The sequence below is a fragment of the Laccaria bicolor genome, genomic scaffold, assembly GCF_000143565.1.
Source record: "Laccaria bicolor S238N-H82 LACBIscaffold_38 genomic scaffold, whole genome shotgun sequence".
Taxonomy (NCBI): domain Eukaryota; kingdom Fungi; phylum Basidiomycota; class Agaricomycetes; order Agaricales; family Hydnangiaceae; genus Laccaria; species Laccaria bicolor.
In genome coordinates, this window is record NW_001889909.1 from 338,067 (window position 1) to 358,849 (window position 20,783).

Consider the following 20,783-nt stretch of genomic DNA (forward strand, 5'->3'; position numbering starts at 1 on the left):
CCCAAGTCTCTTTGGCGTTTTTCGCCTTGACTTGATCCCAGATCCCGATATCTAGGGCTCGGTTAAAAATTCCCATAGCTTGGGAATTCGCATCGGTCCAGGCGGAATTCTTCCGTTCCCAGATGCCAAGCAGATAGTTAGACTGGTTCATTTGAACCTGAAACTGAGTCCACAGAGCGTTGAGCTTCGTGGTGGTAATGACGTCAGTATCGTCAGTGATGATGGCAGGTGGTCTGATGGCAGGTGGTTTCTCAGAGTTGGCGGGTTTGACAAGGTCGCCTTTGACGACGTCATAGACCTTGGCAATCATAAAGATGCCGATCATTTTGTCAGACCAACCCTGGAAGTTACGACCATTGAAGTGAGGGATGTCGTTGACAGAGAGGGAAGTGGATTTGTTGGTGGACATATTGTCAGAAAATATCTGTAAGATAAAAACTTGGGTGTTGTCAGCATGGATGTTTAATAAAGAGCGTGCAGCCTACAAGGCGCACTGCGCATCCTGCTTGACATGAACCCGACTCCTTTAGAGTCAATGTCCAGACAGCAACAGCGTTGACGTTCAGCCGTGAGGCGAACAATCTTGACAACGTTCAGCAATTAAGCGAACTGTTGTAGGCGATGTGCAGCCCAGAGGGCGCACAATCAAGCCCAAAGGTTGTTAAGGCTAAGGCATGTTAGAACTCGTGCAGCCGTAGCGCACGTCGTTCGACATCGGGGCCCATAACCTATTAACAGGCATGTATCGCATCTAGGATGCGCAGCGCAGAGGTAGCTAACACTACCATAGCCCTTACCTTGGGTGTTATTGTAGAGGCGAAGCTAAGCAAGACTAGCTAGAAGTAAAAGACTTAATGTATTAGGACATAGTAGACGTCCTTATATACTCTACAGAGATGGTCCGTGCTACTATGTATGCATATTTGACATAGAATCATATGGAATGCTGTAGAACAATGTACAGCATATGATGTGTAAGTGCTGCGTAATACACACAGCACATGTCATAATTGTGACGTATGAGGTCACGTGGTTTTATGCCAACAGAGAGTCCGAGAGCTTACCTTCTTTTAGTGCCAATGCATGCTGTAACTCAAAAAACCCTGCAAAAGGAGAGATTCCAGGTTGGTCGGAGGAAGAACGGTCAGGTTCTCACGCTCGAGTAGGGTCGAACCACGAACTATGTAGGGTCCGTGAGGAAATATCATGGCATGTGCATGAGCCGGTGGACATGACGAGTTTTGAGGAATATGGAAGTCTGTCCGTCAAAATACAAGTCGGGTATGGTGTAACGGTTAACATTGCCGCCTCTCATGTATTTATTTCTTGTGCGCGGCAGCTCGGGGTTCGATTCCCCGTACCCGAATTAACTTGGATAAGCCTCTTGATCCATCTTTTTCCTCCCTCCTTGGATAAAAGCTGATTTGGCATTGTGTATGCGAGAACTCTTCAGTTCGCGAAGTCTGTATTCAGCACATTTTGATCTTGTCAACCAAGTTTCTTCATAAAGGTAACAAAACTCTATATTCATTCAAGTGGTGGTATTCAATCTATCGGTAAGAGACGCGGATCTACTGCAACGGGCGCTATTACCAAGAATTCATCGTTCTCTTTCAAATTCCCCAGCCTCCAACATCCCTCCGACACGAACTTTTCGAGGACAGCCAGAGGCTCGGCATGATTGATAGGAAATCTTGTCGCAATGGACGAGACGACATCAGATTCAGATTCATTTTGAAACAAGGACCCTCGAGGCTCGGAAGTCTTCAAGTAACTGACAGGACTTGAACCCAATACTCTGGTTGCGTTTTGGGCTATGAAGTTTGTGTCAATATCCCCCAACGATATTCCTGTGAGACGTTTCATTAAGACAGGAAGGGTAGTAATTTTAATCAGCTTTTACTGACCAGCGAGATTCGCAAGAGCTTTACACGATACCGGATGTGACGATGCAATACCTAAAATCGTGATCCCCGAGTACCATTTGTTCTCGGTGAGACAGCGTAGCAAATTGGTTGCGATTTTCTTCCGGCGGTGTTTCTCAAGGACGACAAGTTGGGTGACCCATCCAACAACATCTTTTCGCAAATTGAAACACTCTTTCTCTTTCTGAAAATTAGACCATACCTTGGCCACAATCCCAGGAGGTAGCGAATGCATGTCCAATGAGGAGTCCGTCTAGATGGCAAGTGACCAATATCGTACGATCGGGATCGCTGAGAAGCTCTTGCTTGAGCCCCGTCGGGGGGAGTTTGACTCTGCCACCTGCGATAAACAAGATCGTCCTCCATCAGTCATTGCTGGCGCATCATTTAACAGAGGCTTACCTGGAACGGAAGATTTGCGCAAGGCTTTGCTGTGAGGTGCCCAGACCCCGTAGTTTTCATTGTACAGAGTAGAGCAGCTCTGCAAGTCTTCTGAACTGATCTCATTTCCTGGAGTGGTTGAATAGGTGAGATCGTGGCTTCGATTCAGAGAGGATGTCGACATGATTGGAGTAGAGCGATGTCACTGATTGGACGTGTTGGCTTTGTGGGCATGTAAATATTCGACAATAAAACTTACATAGCCACGCGCTAACTTCGTCCGAGATGGCGCTAGGAGTCCATGCACTTGAAGAAGCCAGCTGGGTATCATGACGAAAGGTGTTGACAGGAGACAGAAAGATAGGTCAGAGGAGAACAATTCGGGGTCTTGAAGACTAAGTAGAACATCGCAGCCTGCCAAGGAAGCCTGGTTCAAAGTAGTTGTCGACGGATTTGTTTCGTTCATTTATAACTGCAAAGACTCAAGACGAGCGCTTGACGTCTCTATGCTAAGGCGGAAAGGTGGCTTAGAGATTGGTAACAAGTCAAGCGAATTGTTTACTAAACCCTCGGGGATCGGCGGACCAAGCCGGAATGATTTGATCTGTTTAGCTTTTAAGTTTTAGTGAGGTTTTCTCGCGATGTGATTGGTCGATGGTCTTTGTCATACAAATTAGCTGACGCTTGCGGTTGGAATGCTTTCCGCACCCGCCCCTGATATGCGCACATGTGGATTATAAAACTCGCCTCGTTGACCTCGATGACCTTCCACAAAACCTCCTCAGACTCTTCAATCTCTACTGTCGACCATGAAATCAACCTCGGAGCAGTCTACTCCCCTCAGATCAAGCAACGTGTCGATCCTGGACTCTGAAAAACAAGCGACCACGGCGTCACCATCGATAATGGATACGTCTATTGAGGAAGCACCTCGTCCCAGTCTATCTACAGCGCGATCGATTTACTTGAAGATTGTTCTGGGCGCCACGTCTCTCATTGTCGTCTTGATCTTTTCAGTGTTCTCCATTTATTGGGGTTCCCTTTGGAAGATACCGGCTCATAATCTTCATGGATGGGTCGTAGTTCGTTTAAAATTTCCCGGTTTGAAATTGCAACTAACTATTATCAGGATTTTGACGGCGGGATGGTGGGACACCAAGTAGCTCGGTCACTGGGCTCTAACGTGGGCCCGTCAAAAGTCACTTGGAGCGTAATCCCAGCTTCTCAGGTTGCTGGTGGCTTGGATGAGCTAGCGATCCTGGTAAGGGAGGAGCACACCTGGGTTGCCGTCGCCAGTTTCGTATTTCCGTTTTCTAATTCGAGTCATCGGCTGACCCCTGCTAGTTCATCCCGAAGCGAGCGCGAAACTGAACGCCGCACTAACTATACCGAATTCCACTTACGATGGGTCCGAAGCGGTCACAGTATACGCCGTAGAGGCGCGTAACGAGAATGCTTTGTACGTCGCTTATGTTCTCCATATGCATTTGATTTAGACGTTTTCCTAGCCGAAACATTATCCAGCCATCCGTAGAATCTTCTTTGACTGTCATCTCCGCCTCGTTTGCCTTGCAAATATCACGAAGCGTTGCCAACGCGTCGACGCTTTCTACCCTGATGTCAACGTCTCCGCAAACGATCACAACGCCAATTTCTTACACATTCAACAACCTCGTCCCTTTCGACGTCCCAGTGTTCGTCATACCTTCATCCTCCTCTTTCCGCTTGCTGATTATTCAACCCAGAGCTACCGCTGCTACCTTCGTCGGCTTGTTATACCAACTTATTCTGTCATTCTTCGTCGTTGTGCGCCATATCCTCACGCTCTTCTCATGCAAGCTAATCACGTCGTGGCAGATGATAACGCTCACCGCGCGCGAGATATCAGGCTTGAACAAGAGCCTCTCACTACGGAATCTTATTCTCCTACGCTTCGCATCCTCTTTTGGAGCCTACTTTTTCCTATCAGTTCGTATGCCTCTCTTCTCATATTCTATTGTTCTTACCCCCACTTCAAGCTTTTCTACTCTCTTCTCAACGCCGCTTTCCACTTACCCATGTCTCGCAAGTAAGTACTTCTCTTCAATCTCCTTCGTTCGAGCTCATTTATTTTGATAGATTCGGTCACGCGGGATTCATTCTGTTCTGGATGCTCAGCTACGTCGGGATGCTTTCTGTGTACACTTCTCCCTCTTATCCCAACGCAAATTTCACTAACGCTCTCTGACAGCGGCCTCGCTCTGGAATCGCTGGTCACGCTGCTGACAGTAAAATTTATACCCTTTTTCATGATTACATGGATCATCAGTACGTTCCCTCCAATCTACCCTGGGACATGGTTTAACCGGTACCTCTAGCGAACATTTCCGTCTGCATTTACCCCATAGAAGTCCTACCGCGGATATTCCACTACGGATACGCAGCACCTTTCTATAACATCTCACGCGCGATGAGAACTATCATATTTGGTACTAAAAACGAAGGTTTGTCGCATCTGTTGTCCTCTTTTTCTTCCGAAGTTGATAAACTGATTTTCTAGTTGGAATGCACTTTGGTATTTTGCTTGTGTGGATTGCGATCTCATGCATAACATTGCCGTTGATTCAATGGTTTGCGAGACGGAGAGACGAGCGCGCGGAGGATTTAAAGGTGGCGGATAAAGCTGTTGAAGTTTGAAGCTCGGACACGATAAACTAACGATAGACCATATTAATTTCACGCATGGCGGCACGGGACTCACATATACCCACATATCAAGTAGAGTACACATATTCAGTAAATGAATGATACATGGAAGCAACTATTGCCTGTCTTTGTGGACACAAGGGAAGAGCGGATGTCTGGACTGCTACTTGATGCCTTGATCGACCTGGAGATGTCGTTTTCCTCTTATTAAGACAAAGGGACGCGCCCAAAAACGACGTTACTAAGGACATTTTTCATCAACGTGAGTACTCCCTTGAAAAAGTTGACTTGAGATATACAACGCCCTGATTTTTTTAGGACTGAAAAGAGGGCCGTTTGAACTTCGCAAGGCGTCGTTCCAGGATACACATAATTAATATACGGTAAGTCTTCTACAATTGAGTGCCTCCTCACCTCTCAACTGTGCATTAAGTGGGTTCCGTTGAATAAGTTCATAACATCGTAGCTCAAACCTTCATGTCCTGATCCGGTCTCGCCGTCTTTGCGGAGCCTTCTCTCCTCACAAAGCACCGAATCAACGGCAACGTAATGCATGATATCGTAATCCACACGATCAAAATGCCAAAGTGCAGTCCAACTAGAAAACAGGTAAGCGAACTCACAAAGAAACGACGAGGGACAGCGACGAACGTTCATTCTTAGTCCCAAACACGATGGTCCTCATCGCGCGGGAGACGTTGTAGAACGGCGCGGCGTATCCATAGCGGAACACCTTTGCACGAGAAACATTGCCCAACATTACCGATCAGGATATCTTGAGAAAGTGCGACACCTTTTCTTTCCAGGAGCATCCTGAGTATATTTAAATTTTTTCTCGTGGGGAAAGGCATGGGATTTTAAAAAATCCGGGCCAAGAAAGTTGCTTTGCCTTTTCTTAGCTGGTAAAGGGTGAACAAAAGTTAAAATATTTGAAAGATTTTCCTGTTTGTGATATTGTAGTAAAAGTTAAACAAGTGAGTAAGATAAAGAGGAAAGCCGAAGGAAAGGGATCCTTTGTTTTCAGATGCCATGGAAAATTGATACATACTGTCAACATGCTGTGAAAAGGGGCCGGAAAGAATGAAATTTCTGAGAAAGGACTCTTTGTTCGGATCTGTTCAACTATTCCGAGTGGGAATATTCAAAAATTTCCAATGACTTTCCTCTTTGTGGAAAGGGTAAAATCTAATTACAACAAAGAGTATTACCCTACATATTTATTAACCTGCCCCCGCAATATTCCAGCCCGGAAAAGGTGTCGCACTTGCTCTGGCTATCCCAGTTTGGGATCTTGCGCTATGTTTCTCGTGTTGGGAGGACCTCGATCGGGAATATACACACGGAAATGTTCGCTAGAGGGGTGGTGAGGGGTGCACAAATCGAGTGAGAGACAAAAACGCACTGATAATCCACATGAGCATAAAAAAAGGTATGAATCTTACTGTAAGTAGCGTGACGAGAGATTCTAGAGCCAGTCCGCTGAGGGAAAAATTAGTAGGCGAGGAGAAAGTGACAGGGGAGGCGTACACTGAGAGCATCCCAATATAGCTTAGCATCCAGAAGAGGATATATGCCGCATGGCCGAATCTGTTGATAGATATAGGAACTTACTTGCGGGTCATGGATAAGTGGAAGGCCACATTAAGTAGACAGTAGAATAGCTAAAATGGATGTTAGAATGGTGGGCAAGAAGAAAGAATGGCGTACACACCGATAGAAAAAAGTATGTACCAAAGGACGACTCTGCGAAGCGCAGGAGGATGAGATTTTTTAGGGAGAGACTGTCGTTTAAGCCTGACAGCTCACGAGCACTCAAGTTAATCATCTGTGATAGAAGTATTGCTATTAGCGGCGTTTAAAATAAGAGAAATATGGCGTACAACGACGAAAATGACAGGATGAGCTGGTATAATAGACTGACAAAAGTTGCAGCTGTAGCTCTGTGTAAATGCTGTCAGCAGCGGAGAGCGAAAAATGGAAAAACTGCAGGGCATTCAGTAGATATGCAGTGGAACCTAAGATATCCAAGTGGTCAGTTGTCCAATGGACCATAAGGCTACCCCAATGGGCCCAATCTAATTTGACGTGATTGAACATAGGTTGGCCCAATCACTGCAGACGTTAAGTGGGCATTGTTGGGGCCAATTGGGCCAAAATAACAAAACCCTTTAGAAACATAATTAGTGATGTGCAGGCCCGGCTTGGCCTGAAAGCCACGGCTATGGCCCGGCTTTGCACGGCTCAGGCTCGTCCAATTTCAAGCCTGAGCTTTTTGCAAGGCTTTAGGCTGGCTCAGGCCTGGCTCAGGCTCAGGCCACGGCTCATGGGCTAAAGTTGAAAAACATGTACAAACAATCTGTCGAGGAATTGTATTCACGCAAATGACCACCACACTAAGATTCCCTTTCTCCGAAAACAATTTAGATGTGTAGAGATAAAGAAAGGCGTCTTGTACATCTTAATTTCGTTGAGAAATATGGACAGTAACATAATCTAATAATTCTAACAAGGCAACTAATCAAGATCCTCATCATCAAGGAGTATCTGATCCCATGCAAACCCATCTGAACCGTCTAAAATCTCAGGGAGAGCCTCATCAAGTACGTCTTCCTCCTCTGAACAAGTTATCACCTCACGAAAAATCAGATCCTGATGATAGAGGCACTTCAAGCACTGAAGTGCCTCGACAATGTCACCTTTGAGTCGGTTGCGGCGCTTGCTAATAGTAATGCCTGCAGCCGAAAATGCCCGTTCACTCGACACAGATGATGCCATGACAGCCAGATAGTCGCGAGCCAATGATGCCCATGTTGGGTAGCGGTGGCCATACTCCTGAGCATAGTAAGTCATCCGAAATCAGTAAATGAAGTACAGATACGTACTCCCCACCATTGAACAACAGTCATGCCTTCAGCCAAAACGTGCTCAACCTTGAGAAACCGGTGGAACTCGACAAGCCATGGTTTTTTTGGATCTTGCTCATCAGTGTCGTCGTCGGAAACATCACCTGAATTGTCAGAATCTGTATCCAGCTCGCGAAGCAGGTGATCGAGTTTTGTTTTTTTCTTTGGTGACCATATTTCTGAAGTAGACTCCTTGTTGAGTTCTTCATAACGCTCTTGGAACTGATATAAAAATAACTGAGTCTTTAGACATGAACAGAAAGCATAGGCTAAGTACCAGTTTTTGCGCCACATCGATTACCTCCTTCTGTAACTCTTTTGACCAGTGTTTCTTGAAATGCGACATTTTGATGGATGGATTCAGTACTAGATCACATTCACTCAGCGACTTGAGAAAAAAAAAGAGAGAGAGACGAACACATGGCCATAATATAAGCATTGGAGTCGGCAGTCTTGTCTGTGTAATATTCTTCCAGCTTTTGGGTGGCGGCGTCGAGCGCATCATGGAAGGGGGCATAATGTGGGTGTTTAGTGCGCTTGGACCATGCAGAGTGGAGCGCTTCAATTGCGGGGAGGGCATGACAGAGTGATGGGATATTAGTGGATGAAAACACATGCTGCACCTTATCGGCGTGCTATGCAACGGCCAAACATATCACACATCGTTAGTAGTTACACATCAAAAAATGAGAGTTCACGCATGCCAAGGAGCGAGCAAAGATCATGTACACGACCCCACTCAGCTGCGGTCATAGACAACGCATCGATCTTTGCTCTTTTCCCAAGATCGTCCTTCGATTTAACTCCAAGTTCGTAAACGAAAACATCAACGTGCTGAAAGTATAAAGTGATTAAATAGAAGGTGTGTAAATGGACGAAATACCTTTTTGAGGTTTTCGGCTCTATTTAGCATCGCATATATAGATCCCCACCTGATCTTCATGTCCAAGATAAGCTGCTTGGGGATTTGGATACCCTCACGTATTTGAATGTCCTTAAAATGTTGTTTTCTTTGCGAAGATGATCGCTCCTGTGCGTAGAATGGTAACAAATAAAGAAATCGAGGAATGATAAAATTTACCTTTACAGTTATAGCACGGACTAGGCCTGTTTCATCACGATCGGGCCCAATGACCACGGGCATGTGTTCCTCTTCTGAAGTAGCTTTTCGCGTGAAGAAATAAACATACTCTATGAACAATACCCCAGCGATCACAAATTTTGAAGAGTGCCTGCCCAAGACGCTTTCCGTTGTGCGACGTGTTCATTTGCGTGAAACCAAACAGAGCATGCTGTAGTGACCATGATTTACCATCAGCGCTCTCTTCAATCCAGTGGCCTGTGACAGCAAAGTAACTGTCTGCATTTGAAGCCTGCCACGCGTCGCACGTTAAACTAATCTGACCCTTAACCTTGGATTTATCCTAGAAGAATGGTTGATACGGAGTAACATGGTAGAATAAAATACACAGACATTAAGTCGATTCTTGAGCCATGTCATTTGAGCCTTAAAAAACCGAACAATTTCTGCCCGAGTTTGTTTTCGGTCGAGGAACTTGACGTCGCGAGTTGCCTGAGCAGCGATGTTGATCATCCGTTTAAACGCCGGGTGTTCAAATGCTTGAACGGGCTGCGGGTGTCAAGCGTGAGTATGAGGATATAAGAAGTTATGAAAAACTTACCTGATCCGTCTCGATTAACCATTGGATCGCCGCCTCATTAAATAGTTCATCGGAGTACGGAGCTTGCTTCTCCGCTTTCGGTGGGGCAGGACCAAAGTGACTGTCGACTTGTGTTTGTTCTGCCTGGGCCTTCTCAACAGCCTTGAGACGCCGTTCACGAGAACATTTGGGGAGCATCGAGACGAAGCCTTCTCTCTTACACCAATTCAAGTAATTGCCCTGATAGTAAATTTAGTCTGGATTAGAAGTTTGAAGCACTGAACAGGTACATACATGATGGGTCGATTCGGCAAGTCGTCAGAGAGTCGTGGGTTCGGCAACAGGATTAAAGTCCTAGCTGTATTTTGACCTTCAAAAATATGAGACGTAGTCAACGTGGAGAATTCAAATACTCACCAGCAAAGCTTGCACTTGCATCTACCGTACTTCTCACCATTCTTCGGTGGGGCTGCAGTTTCGAAAAACTGGTCGACATCGCATGTCGGACTTTTCTTGATCGGCGTGGAGATATCTATGTCGGCTCCCAGATCAATGACCTGTATGTCCTTGTACATGCCGTTCACGTCTGTTGCATCTGTGTCTTCGACTGTCTTGCCTAGACAATTCAGTTGTAAGTAAAGCACATTGCATCGATTAAAAAATGTAAAAAACTCACTTTCTGCTCGCTTCCTTTTTCTTACAGACTTCTTACTTGGACGTGCGGCGGAATCAGTGGAAGATTCCTCTTCATGAGCTTGATCATCGTCGATATCGTCGATAACGTCGTCAACGGTTGAGGGTTCTCTTGACGTTGGCAGTTGCGATGCATCAGATGCTGATAAGGCGGCGGCTGTGGCTGTTGCCCAAGATTAGATAGTAATTACTAATTAGATAGCAAAAAGCGACGTACCATTTGAACCCTTGGCAGCTGCATTTGCACACCCAGTAGCAATATTCTCACGATGTGAAGAAAGGATCGGCTTTTCAGCATTTTCCGGGTCAACAAGCTTCTGCGTGGGACGAGCCGTGCGACGTGTAGCCATAAAGAGGTTTGTTGTGGTATACCTGATAGAGAAAAATAGAATATATATATATATATGAATGGATGACTGTACAGTTTCTATCCAAATGCAGATAATATTTGAAAATCAATCAGCCACAAGAGCCGTGGCTCAGGCCGCGGCTCAAGGCTTCCAGCTTCATGAGCCTGAGCTTTGGGCTTTCCTAAGCCTCGACGACGGCCCAACAAGGCCCGGCTTCGGGATGGCTGGCCCTGGCTGGCTTACGGCTTTGGGCCGGGCCCGGCACATCACTAAACATAATTGGGCCCAATGACCTGTAGACAACATAAATTGACCAACATGAGAATATACAAATGGCCAAAGTTGGGCCCCATCTTCTACAACTAGTAATTAGGCTATGGGGCATAATTGGGCCCAATCTTTTGCAACCCATTCAGCTCCTGATCATTGGCTCCGGAAAACCCTTTCTGAACCGAATTTCAGAGTGGGGGTTAGGGTTAGGGTTAACAGTTCGAAGAATTTGGCTAGGTTCTGAATAGGGTTAGGGTTAGCCCTTTGGCCTTTGGCTCCAAGAGCTGAGATGCAAATGGAGCAGTGGTTTGTTAGTTTTGAATGCCTGGTGAATGGATGCATTCATTCACCATCCCCCAGCAGCTTTCCCCTCTCACATGGCTCCTCCAAAAGTCTGGCTGAAGAAATGTCTGAATTTGTCTTTAACATGCTGAATGTCAGTGCTCCGAAACTCCAGCTGAAAGAATACCAGATTTGCATTTAACATGTCAGTGCTCCGAAGGTCCCGGTGAATTTGAATTTGTCTTTAATATGCTGAATATTAGTGCAATTTTAAGCTGAGCAATGACGTTCAGCATGTTAGACAAATTTGGATATTTTTTCGCCGGGACCTTCGGAGCACTGACATGTTAAATTTTCGGCCGATGTTTGCCAAAAATTAACATGTCAGTGCTCCGAAGGTCCCGGCGAAAAAATATCAGAATTTGTCTTTAACATGCTGAATATTATTGCTCCGAAACATCGGCTGAAAATTTAACATAGTGCTCTGAAGGTCCCGGTGAAAGAATGTCTGAATTTCTCTAACATGCTGAATGTCATTGCTCCGAAATCTCAGCTGAAAGTTTTACATGTCAGTGCTCTGAAGGTCCCGGCGAAAAAATATCTGAATTTGTCTTTAACATGCTGAATGTTATTGCTCCAAAACTCCGGCAGAAAATATACCAGATTTGTGTTAAACATGTCAGTGCTCACTGCTCCGAACATCCACCCAAAAGAATGTCCCCATTTATGGTTAACATACTGAATGTTAATGCTCTGAAACTCTAGCTAAAAATATTTGTGTTGATGTCAGTGCTCTGAAAATGCACCTGACAACACATCCAGAGTTTTAATTAGTATGCTGAATGTCAAAGGTCTGCCAACCCAGCTGCAAACATGTCCTTATGCCCGCATGGACTACGATAAGTGTTTGAAGTGTCAACTTTTAGACTACAGAATGTTTGTAGTGTCCGCTTTTTAGACTACAAAAGTTTGTAGAGTCCATTTTTTTAGACTACAAAAGTTTGTAGTGTCCATTATTTCAGACTATGAAATTTGTAGTCTCCACCTTTTGAGACTACAATTGTTTGTAATGTTTGCTTTTAGACTACAGAATTCCGTAGTATCTGCTTTCTGAGACTACAAGTATGTAGTGTCTACTCTTCACATTTGTATGGTCCGCTTTTTCAAACCTCAAAAGGTTGTAATCCACTTTTCTGACACATAATTGGTGGTGTCCTTCACTATGAATAAGCATGTAGGTTCATGGGGCTGTGATTGAAAGACTGAAAAGGGTGGGCATTATGCCATTGTCATATCATGGGTTTTAAGATTGAACTTTGTGTCATTCTCATTCCTTGAACTATATCAATGGCAAATTCTTTTTTTCATAGTTTGAAAGCCAACATTCCAAACCATTGTAGTCTCAAAAAGTGGAGACTACAAACTTTCGTATTCTGAAATATTGGACACTACAAACCTTTAGACACTATGAGACCTTCTGAAAGCATTGTGTGACGTTCCAGAAACATTGTTTGGCCTTCCAGGAACATTGCTTGACGTCCCAAAGAACATACTTATCATCATGTTCTGAAATGCATGTTAAAATAAAGGTTTCAGCAGCTGTCAGTGCCAAAATACTTCCATGAACATTGTCTGACCTTCCGGGGAATATGTGCACTCATTACTATCATCCAATATGTTCAATACACCAAAATACAGGTGAAAGTGAAGGGCATGGACAGTTTTTAGTGCTGAAGTTCTTGTTTGACCTTCCAGAAACATTGCTTTAGCTTCTGGAAACATTGCCTGACATTCCAAGAACATTGCTTGGCCTCCCAAAGAATATACCTATCATCCAATATTTTTGATCTCCCGAAATACATGTCAAAATAAAAGGTTTAGGCAGCTGTCAGTGCCGAAATGCTTCCGGGAACATTGTGTTACCTTCCGGGGAATATGTGCACCCTGTACTATCATTCAATGCTTTAAATACACCAAAGTACATATGAAAATGAAGGATTTCAGCAGTTCTTAGTTGTGAAATTGTTGTTTGACCTCCTGGAAATGTTGTTTGACCTTCCAGAAACACTGTTTGACTTTCCGGAGACATTGTGTGACATTCCAGGGACATTGCCTGACCTTCTGGGAACATTGTGTGGCCTCCCAAAGAATATACTTATCATCCGATACTTTTGATGTTCCGAAATACATGAGAAATGACATTCAGCATGTTAAAGACAAATATGGACATTTTTTCACCAGGACCTTTGAGCACTGACATGTTAAACTTTCAGCTGGAGTTTCAGAGCAATGTCATTCAGCATTTTAAAGAGAAATTCGGACATTTTTTCGCCGGGACCTTCGGAGCACTGACATATTAAATTTTAGGCTGAGCAATGACATTTCAGCATGTTAGCCAAATTCAGATATTTTTTCGCCGGGACCTTTGGAGCACTGACATGTTAAATTTTTGGCCGATGTTTCGGAGCAATAATATTCAGCATGTTAAAGACAAATTCGGACATTTTTTCGCTGGGACCTTCGGAGTACTGACATGTTAAATTTTCGGCTGAGCAATGACATTCAGCATGTTAAACAAATTCAGATATTTTTTCGCCGGGACCTTCGGAGCACTGACATGTTAAATTTTCGGCCGATGTTTCGGAGCAATGAAGTTCAGCATGGTAGACAAATTCGGACATTTTTTCGCCGGGACCTTCGGAACACTGGCATGTTAAACTTTTGGCCAGAGCTTTGGAGCACTAACTAGTGTTGCCATGGCTTTGGCTTTTAGCTGGTTGAAGCCACAGCTGAGCCGAGCTGAGCTGAGCTGATGGATCTGGCTTGGCTACTGCTTGAGCCGGCTAGAGCCGGGATTTTGAGCCTCATCAACCACACATGCTAGCTCATTCAAAACAAATAAAATTAGCTTTTGTTGTACATATTATTTAACTAGTAATAGAATATACTGTAAATGAACCTAAGATCATAGAAAATAGCTAAGAATTGCCCGAGACTGAGTCACCCCCCACCAAAACAGAAAATGCAACATATCTCCAGAATGCAGACACGCAAACCTCTTGTCTCTTCAGGACCTTCAAACGACACTATAGTAGATTGTAAACGAGCCTTAGATTATAAGAAACAATGGAAATTTGACTGACCTAGTGTACTTGCCCCCCCAAACAGAAAATGCAACATATCTCTGGAATGCACATCTAGGAGCCTGCCCTAGATCATAACTCATCTAGAGCCTGCCCTAGATCATAACCCGCCCTAAAGTGCCTCATATATATAGTGCTTCAGAAACGACAGATGCTCTTTTGCTTTCCCATTTCACCTCCCCCCCAATCTATGTATGACCGTAAACTTAAGTAGTGTACCACACCAATTATAAATGAGTTTGGCATAGTATAACTTAAGAATGGGCACATGAATAGCCCAATAATAGCCCTAAGAAACATGTAATGGGTGCTGGATAGACACCATGAGGCTATATTGTATCTCGGTGAGTTCTGTACCGTTTTCCACCAAATCAGTGTTGATTACCAGCTATTTGCTGTCAATTTTAGGGCCTGAAGAGACGAGAGGCATCTGCCATCATATTTTTGAGAGATCTGTCATGCTAAGTTTCAGCAGGAGGGTGTACTCTATCTTCATGAGTTCTCCATCATTCTCCTTCATTAAAGGCTTGTTTACAACATATTCTAGTTTTGTTTGAAGGTCCCAAAAAGACGAGAGGTTTGCGTGTCTGCGTTCCGGAGATATGTTGCATTTTCTGTTTGGGGGGGCAAGTACACTAGGTCAGTCAAATTTCCATCGTTTCTTATGATCTAAGGCTCATTTACAATCTACTATAGTGTCGTTTGAAGGTCCCGAAAAGACGAGAGGTTTGCGTGTCCACACTCTCAAGATATTCCACATTTTCTGGTTTTGGGGGGGTTAAGCTCTATCTCGGTCAATTCTTTACCTTTTTTTATCGTTGAGGGCTCGTTTACAACATATTCTAGTGTCGTTTGAAGGTCCCAAAGAGACAAGAGGTTCGCATGTCTGCATTCCAGAGATATGTTGCATTTTCTGTTTGGGGGGGCAAGTACACTAGGTCAGTCAAATTTCCATTGTTTCTTATAATCTAAGGCTCGTTTACAATCTACTATAGTGTCGTTTGAAGGTCCTGAAGAGACAAGAGGTTTGCGTGTCTGCATTCTGGAGATATGTTGCATTTTCTGTTTTGGTGGGGGGTGACTCAGTCTCGGGCAATTCTTAGCTATTTTCTATGATCTTAGGTTCATTTACAGTATATTCTATTACTAGTTAAATAATATGTACAACAAAAGCTAATTTTATTTGTTTTGAATGAGCTAGCATGTGTGGTTGATGAGGCTCAAAATCCCGGCTCTAGCCGGCTCAAGCAGTAGCCAAGCCAGATCCATCAGCTCAGCTCAGCTCGGCTCAGCTGTGGCTTCAACCAGCTAAAAGCCAAAGCCGCGGCAACACTAATAGACGTGCCATGACGTCCAGACTGTGATGATGCATGTCGTCATCACTGTCCACATCAATCCAGGTGAGCAAGATGGCTCCTCTCTCCACCTTTTTTCATGAGAAGCAGGGCACGTCAGCGTGCCCTGCTTCATGGTAGTCATTTAGCTATTTGTTACTGTGTAGAATACCATTCTCAATGATCATTTTTTCTAGTGTTCGAAAGTCCGGTTAGGTCCGGTTATTGGGTGCCCAGGGGCTGTAACCGAGACCGAGACCGGTTAGCCTTTGTCCCGAAACCTAAAATAACCTAACTGGACTGCAACTAACCAGTTACGGTCGGTTATTTGGACCGAAAAATAAAGAATCCGTTATAACAAGGCAAATATGCTCATATGTATCTTGATAGATATTATTTCTGCATATTCTAGCTTTAAAACGAGCCCAAGAACGCTAAAATCGGTGAAGAATTGACATATTTATGCAATTATCCTTGAAAGTCTACACATTTGAGTGATATTTTAGAGATTTGACTGTAACTTAGTCAAATTTTAAGTGTTTTCGACGTTCTCAAGTGCGTTTTGAAGGTGTATAATAGGGCTCGTTATAACCGGTTATTCCATTTTCGAAATCAACTAACCCTAACCGCGGTTAGGTTAGTGTTGCGGTTAGGTCCGGTTATTTTCCAGTTATTTTCTGGTTAACTAACCTAACTTTCAAACACTAGTTTTTTCGAACTATTCTCAAATTCCACAAAGAAAAAATGTGCAGGGATTGAACTTGCATTGGAATTCTGTTGTAACTCATGAACTATGTGACCTGTCCTGGAGGAACGGGTCTAAAGCTTGTTCTATCTTATCAGAGATCTGACTGTTCCTTTTGTGTAATCTAAGGCTCTAAGCGAGTATCCAGCTTATATAACACGAAATAAATCTAAAAGGAGGAAACAAGCCCTGATGATCTCGCAAATCTGAGCGAGTATCCAGTATCCCGCTTTACCCCGTTTCCTACAGCTCGCAAACACCCACAGGACACACTGCCGCAGCTCAGCTCAGTGTTCTGCAGGTTGCTTGCTTGTGTTGTTGCACGCCGTGTTGATATTGTGAGGTTTGGGTCCTCCCTTCCTCCTCTTCCCTTTTTCTTTTTCTTTTTCTTTTTAGCCCACAAACACCGGTATCTGGCCGGAAATTCGAATGACCTGCCCTAATTCACGCAGTCGCTCCTTGGCGCAAGTTCCGTAACACGAATCTTGTCGGCTCATCCTCATCATCGGTAGGCACCTAACCGATGGCGACAAAAACACTCCTTCTCAATGTCGTGTCAAACCCCACCATTCGGGTGATGTGCAATTTTGATAGTATGCACTCGAGCCAATTCACCCTGAAGCTGCTTCAGTCCGGATCGGCTCCTTTCACATGGTATTACACTCTCAGATAGCCAGGATGTACTCCGAAGCGGTCCCAACTCAGAAATAGTTTCACGAGGCTGACGGACAGCTGGCCCTCGTTCTGCTACCCAGCACATTCAACGGTACTTGATCCATGCACGCACCCACCATGTTCTAACGATGTATTAACAAAGAACTTGTAAGCTGTTCTAACAATGTATTAACAAAGAACTTGTAAGAATTATTATCTGGTCAGCTACTTTGATTAAAGGTTCACGACGATGGACCTCGAGAAATTAATCTACAGATATAAGAAGGCAGGAAATTCCGAGACCCGCGCTATGGCAGTAATTGCTGTACGATCGGAATGATCATGTTGACTTGATTGTCCGACAGGTAACCATACTGTCATCCCGCATTGTACATGTCCTCCATTTGCTTTACAGCATTTCCTGCAAGAAGATATAATTAAATTTCCAAAATATATTTTTTATCACGTACTCATCAGTGAGCCATGGCTGGCGAAGGGCTGTATTGCAGTTAGCACACGCTCTATCAAATTTGACATTGATCTTTCAGAGGAATCGCCCCATTTTTCATGGGATCGCAACGATTTTACCTCGTTTATGATGATCTGTGCTGCCTCTAGCCAAATGTACTTTGGTAGGAGAAAAAATAAGGATGAGCATGAGGAGAAGTGATTGGAGTTTGACGTTACCGCTATGGTGGGGTTGAGGAATTGATAATTGCCATGCACGAGCATCAGTATCCCCTCAAACACGCCCTTGGCCGCGTCTAACCGCTTGCGCTTCAAATCATCGTTGCGCTCTGCGAAGAGGGCGTGTAATTTGATCAGGCAAGCGTGGAGGATGCTGTGACACACCACAAGCTTTCTTACATGCTCCGGTTTGCGGATACTTGGTATGAATGCAAGGGGCGGCAAAGAGGCCTGGAGGTGCTGAATTTGGGCGTCGAGGATTGCAAAAGCCGTGAAGAATGCGGAAGAATTGGAAGGTTCCATTCCTGGTTCATACTTGAACAGTCAATTTAGTTTTAGATATTGATCTTCGTGCATGCTCACCACGGTCAGAATTGCGAACCATTTCTGCAACCTTTTCCCACAACAATACTGCTTTGGCGTGCATGGCCAACGGGGATTTGTCGCTGTTGGGCGGCGTTTGTCCATTTAAAAAATCCAATATCGTGCTTTTCGCTGTCACATTAGGCCGGAAATGGCCCTCAAAAAAAAAAAAGAGAGAATCGACGATTTACTTTGGGACGGATGAATAAAATGAAAGCATCGCACCTGCGCGTATTCTCCCATATCTAACGGCCATGGAGTTACAAATTGAGAGGATGGGTCATCAGATGGAAAGATCATCTGCGGGGCTTCGCCGAGGCTGTTGGCGAATGACCTATCCAAGATCAAAACGCTCCACATTCCGATAATGCGTTCCCCTGCCTCTACACTGTCCTGTGGAGGCAGTAAGACCGTTGTTGTTGCAGGGCCGATTTTGTGAAGCCCGGCGTAAATGGACATCGAAACTGCAGCGGTGATGTGATATCGTGCTTCTGGATAACGAGAATTGGCGATGAAGTAGTATGCGAGGAGCACCTCTGCTTGAATCCCGTGTATCATTTCAAGCGGGTGACTTCCTGAGAGGTTTGAGTATGTTGCTTCGACAGCTAGTCTACGGTATCTCTCCTCTAGTATATCACTATTGGCCTGACGGGAGATGTAAATTCCGCAGAGAGAGACAGCGTAGATTAGAGGAGGCGCAGGTCGTGACGGATGACCGATGGGAAGGGCAAGGAGCATCGCGGATTTAAATCGCGCTGCGTTGAGAAAGAACCCTAATTCTGACGAGTAAGGCAGAAAACTATTCAATCTATACATTATGGTGAGGTGATATCTCTTAGATTAAGTTGCGATTTACTCACAGCTGTTCAAGTGTGGGAGGAATCAGTTCATCGTGCTCGGGACTTTGCGGGAGAATAGATATTTGACGACTCGCATAAGGGTCGCTCAAAGTAATAGAGGCCTGTGAATTTGGCGTTTTTTTGAGTTGGCGAATTCGTGCCTCGAGGCGTGTAATCTGTTCCTCAAGAATTTCTGTTTGTGTGGGCACGTTGGTCTCTTCATATTGACAATCTTCGGACCGATCGTGAGTTATACATTGTTCGCATGCAGGGCGGGCTCTATCACACTTCTAAAGATGATAGTTACGTTAGCTCGAAGTAAGGGTGAGGGGGATGGGGAAAGCGCACTAGTTTCCCCCTACGACATGGGATACATGACGTAGCCTTGGAGAGGTGACTAGTCCCGCCCCGGAATTGACGGTTCTCTGCACTCATGATGTCGATGTTTTGCGGATTTGCGCACCCCTTCGACCAGTTTTATAGGGGGAAATTTGCATTTGCTAGTTCCTTCCGGAAGTCACCAAGCCGATCCCCATATGAATCCTGTGTACCCACAGGCAACAGCCTTCTGACTCGTTTTTTTCTCGATGAATAAGCGTTGGTGCGTTCGCCCTTTTAACTCAAAATGTTCGACTCACATGTCATTTGGTGAAATTCGTGGTCGTGCTTTCAACTAGGAAGTGGATTCCACGTTTCTTGAAGGTAGTGGTTACTTATATACCTCGCCAGAAGAAACGTCTGTCTCTCCGTTGGGCTCCAGCGTTCCGGTTGCAAACGAAGCGTATGCCGACAAGTCCGGGAATCAGAAATTTTTAATCCGGAATCCCGGATGGATCGGAGGAACTTGTTGCGGCCAGAGATGACGTCGGTGACTGCGAACATATCTTGCCGTGGCTGCGGTGACCAAGCACTGGGCAACTGTCATTGTCAACATTTACTACTTACACGTGACTTAGCCTGCATGGTGTTTAAAAGTTAAACCGTGAAGGCCTGGAATCCGTAGATGAGGCCATGAGGACGTTAGCTGTGTGTGTATCGGTCACACAAAGGCGCCCGCGGCATCTTCATCCACAAAGAGTTCCACCGTATCTTGTTCTCCAAACGCGTTTACCGCACTGGAACTTATTCAAGCTTCTTTGCACCTGTAGATCTGCGTATCAGTTGCAATCAAACACTGAAGAGTTAATGCCTACCAAGCCAAACGCCATCATCATCTCTCTGCCAAATTCGAACTTGTCCATCAGAAGAGTCATCGTTTCGATGGCCAATTCAAGCAGGTTGCTCACTGCATCGTCAAACCTGTGGTCGAAATACTTAGATTGATCTCGCAGTAAACAGCTGCTTACTTTTGGAGCCCAACTTGTGTGGCCACATACTACAGTTGATCGGCTTCCTTCTCCTTGTGTGTAAGGGTTGCGGTTGGGTTGCAAGCGAGGTTAGATAAGGTTCGTGGGATACGTGTATGTCGGAGTTTTCTAATTAGGCATCACAACCGGTTCTAACTTGTTGTGGACGTTCCTTTCAAAATGGCCGTTATAAACAGAACCAACCAAAGAGTTTTTAGTCACAATTTTGGTCCCATCCAGGGTGGCAACTGGTTGCAATGGAGCTTGTGACGCGATTGTTGCACGATTGTAGCCAATTTGGGGCTAAAAAACAGAAAAATGGGCAACTTTCAACAGTTAGCACCGGTTAGAACGCCGATTCAATGCCGTCCCAATCTCAGCTGGTTGTGACGAAAGAATTAAATCTCCGACATAACGTTACGCCTGTTTGTGAAATCAGAGAAAGGAGCTTCTAGGCTCGTGACCAACCACTTCAGGCCTGACGCTTTTGAGTGACAGCAGACCTCAGAGGCCGATTCTTTT

At 44.8% G+C, this 20,783-nt stretch overlaps 6 protein-coding genes across 6 annotated transcripts; 1 reads left to right on the forward strand and 5 right to left on the reverse strand.

Moving 5' to 3' along the window:
* Positions 1-1,545: 1,545 nt before the first annotated feature.
* On the reverse strand, positions 1,546-2,490 carry LACBIDRAFT_332089 (uncharacterized protein; the record flags this gene model as incomplete). Its single annotated transcript, XM_001886554.1, has 4 exons — positions 1,546-1,850; positions 1,908-2,078; positions 2,128-2,265; positions 2,328-2,490. The coding sequence occupies 4 exons, from the start codon at positions 2,488-2,490 to the stop codon at positions 1,546-1,548; spliced, it is 777 nt and encodes a 258-aa protein (XP_001886589.1).
* A 625-nt stretch (positions 2,491-3,115) lies between these two features.
* Positions 3,116-4,982, forward strand: LACBIDRAFT_308057 (uncharacterized protein; the record flags this gene model as incomplete). The annotated part of the gene is made up of 11 exons (XM_001886470.1): positions 3,116-3,388; positions 3,436-3,601; positions 3,651-3,765; positions 3,815-4,000; positions 4,052-4,112; positions 4,164-4,274; positions 4,325-4,374; positions 4,425-4,484; positions 4,537-4,613; positions 4,664-4,789; positions 4,846-4,982. 11 exons carry the CDS (start codon positions 3,116-3,118, stop codon positions 4,980-4,982), a joined length of 1,362 nt encoding a protein of 453 aa, XP_001886505.1.
* A 476-nt stretch (positions 4,983-5,458) lies between these two features.
* On the reverse strand, positions 5,459-5,751 carry LACBIDRAFT_308058 (uncharacterized protein; the record flags this gene model as incomplete). The annotated part of the gene is made up of 2 exons (XM_001886555.1): positions 5,459-5,589; positions 5,643-5,751. The coding sequence occupies 2 exons, from the start codon at positions 5,749-5,751 to the stop codon at positions 5,459-5,461; spliced, it is 240 nt and encodes a 79-aa protein (XP_001886590.1).
* A 536-nt stretch (positions 5,752-6,287) lies between these two features.
* LACBIDRAFT_308059 (uncharacterized protein) lies at positions 6,288-6,547 on the reverse strand (the record flags this gene model as incomplete). The annotated part of the gene is made up of 3 exons (XM_001886556.1): positions 6,288-6,343; positions 6,394-6,470; positions 6,519-6,547. 3 exons carry the CDS (start codon positions 6,545-6,547, stop codon positions 6,288-6,290), a joined length of 162 nt encoding a protein of 53 aa, XP_001886591.1.
* A 3,362-nt stretch (positions 6,548-9,909) lies between these two features.
* On the reverse strand, positions 9,910-10,598 carry LACBIDRAFT_308061 (uncharacterized protein; the record flags this gene model as incomplete). The annotated part of the gene is made up of 4 exons (XM_001886557.1): positions 9,910-9,925; positions 9,973-10,171; positions 10,232-10,411; positions 10,466-10,598. The coding sequence occupies 4 exons, from the start codon at positions 10,596-10,598 to the stop codon at positions 9,910-9,912; spliced, it is 528 nt and encodes a 175-aa protein (XP_001886592.1).
* A 6,565-nt stretch (positions 10,599-17,163) lies between these two features.
* On the reverse strand, positions 17,164-19,361 carry LACBIDRAFT_393526 (ectomycorrhiza-upregulated binuclear zinc transcription factor). The gene is made up of 8 exons (XM_001886558.1): positions 19,264-19,361; positions 18,937-19,205; positions 18,268-18,884; positions 18,077-18,208; positions 17,879-18,018; positions 17,714-17,821; positions 17,497-17,653; positions 17,164-17,447 (listed from the first exon to the last, which is right to left on the reverse strand). Exons 1-8 carry the CDS (start codon positions 19,348-19,350, stop codon positions 17,404-17,406), a joined length of 1,554 nt encoding a protein of 517 aa, XP_001886593.1. The 5' UTR covers positions 19,351-19,361; the 3' UTR covers positions 17,164-17,403.
* Positions 19,362-20,783: the final 1,422 nt, after the last annotated feature.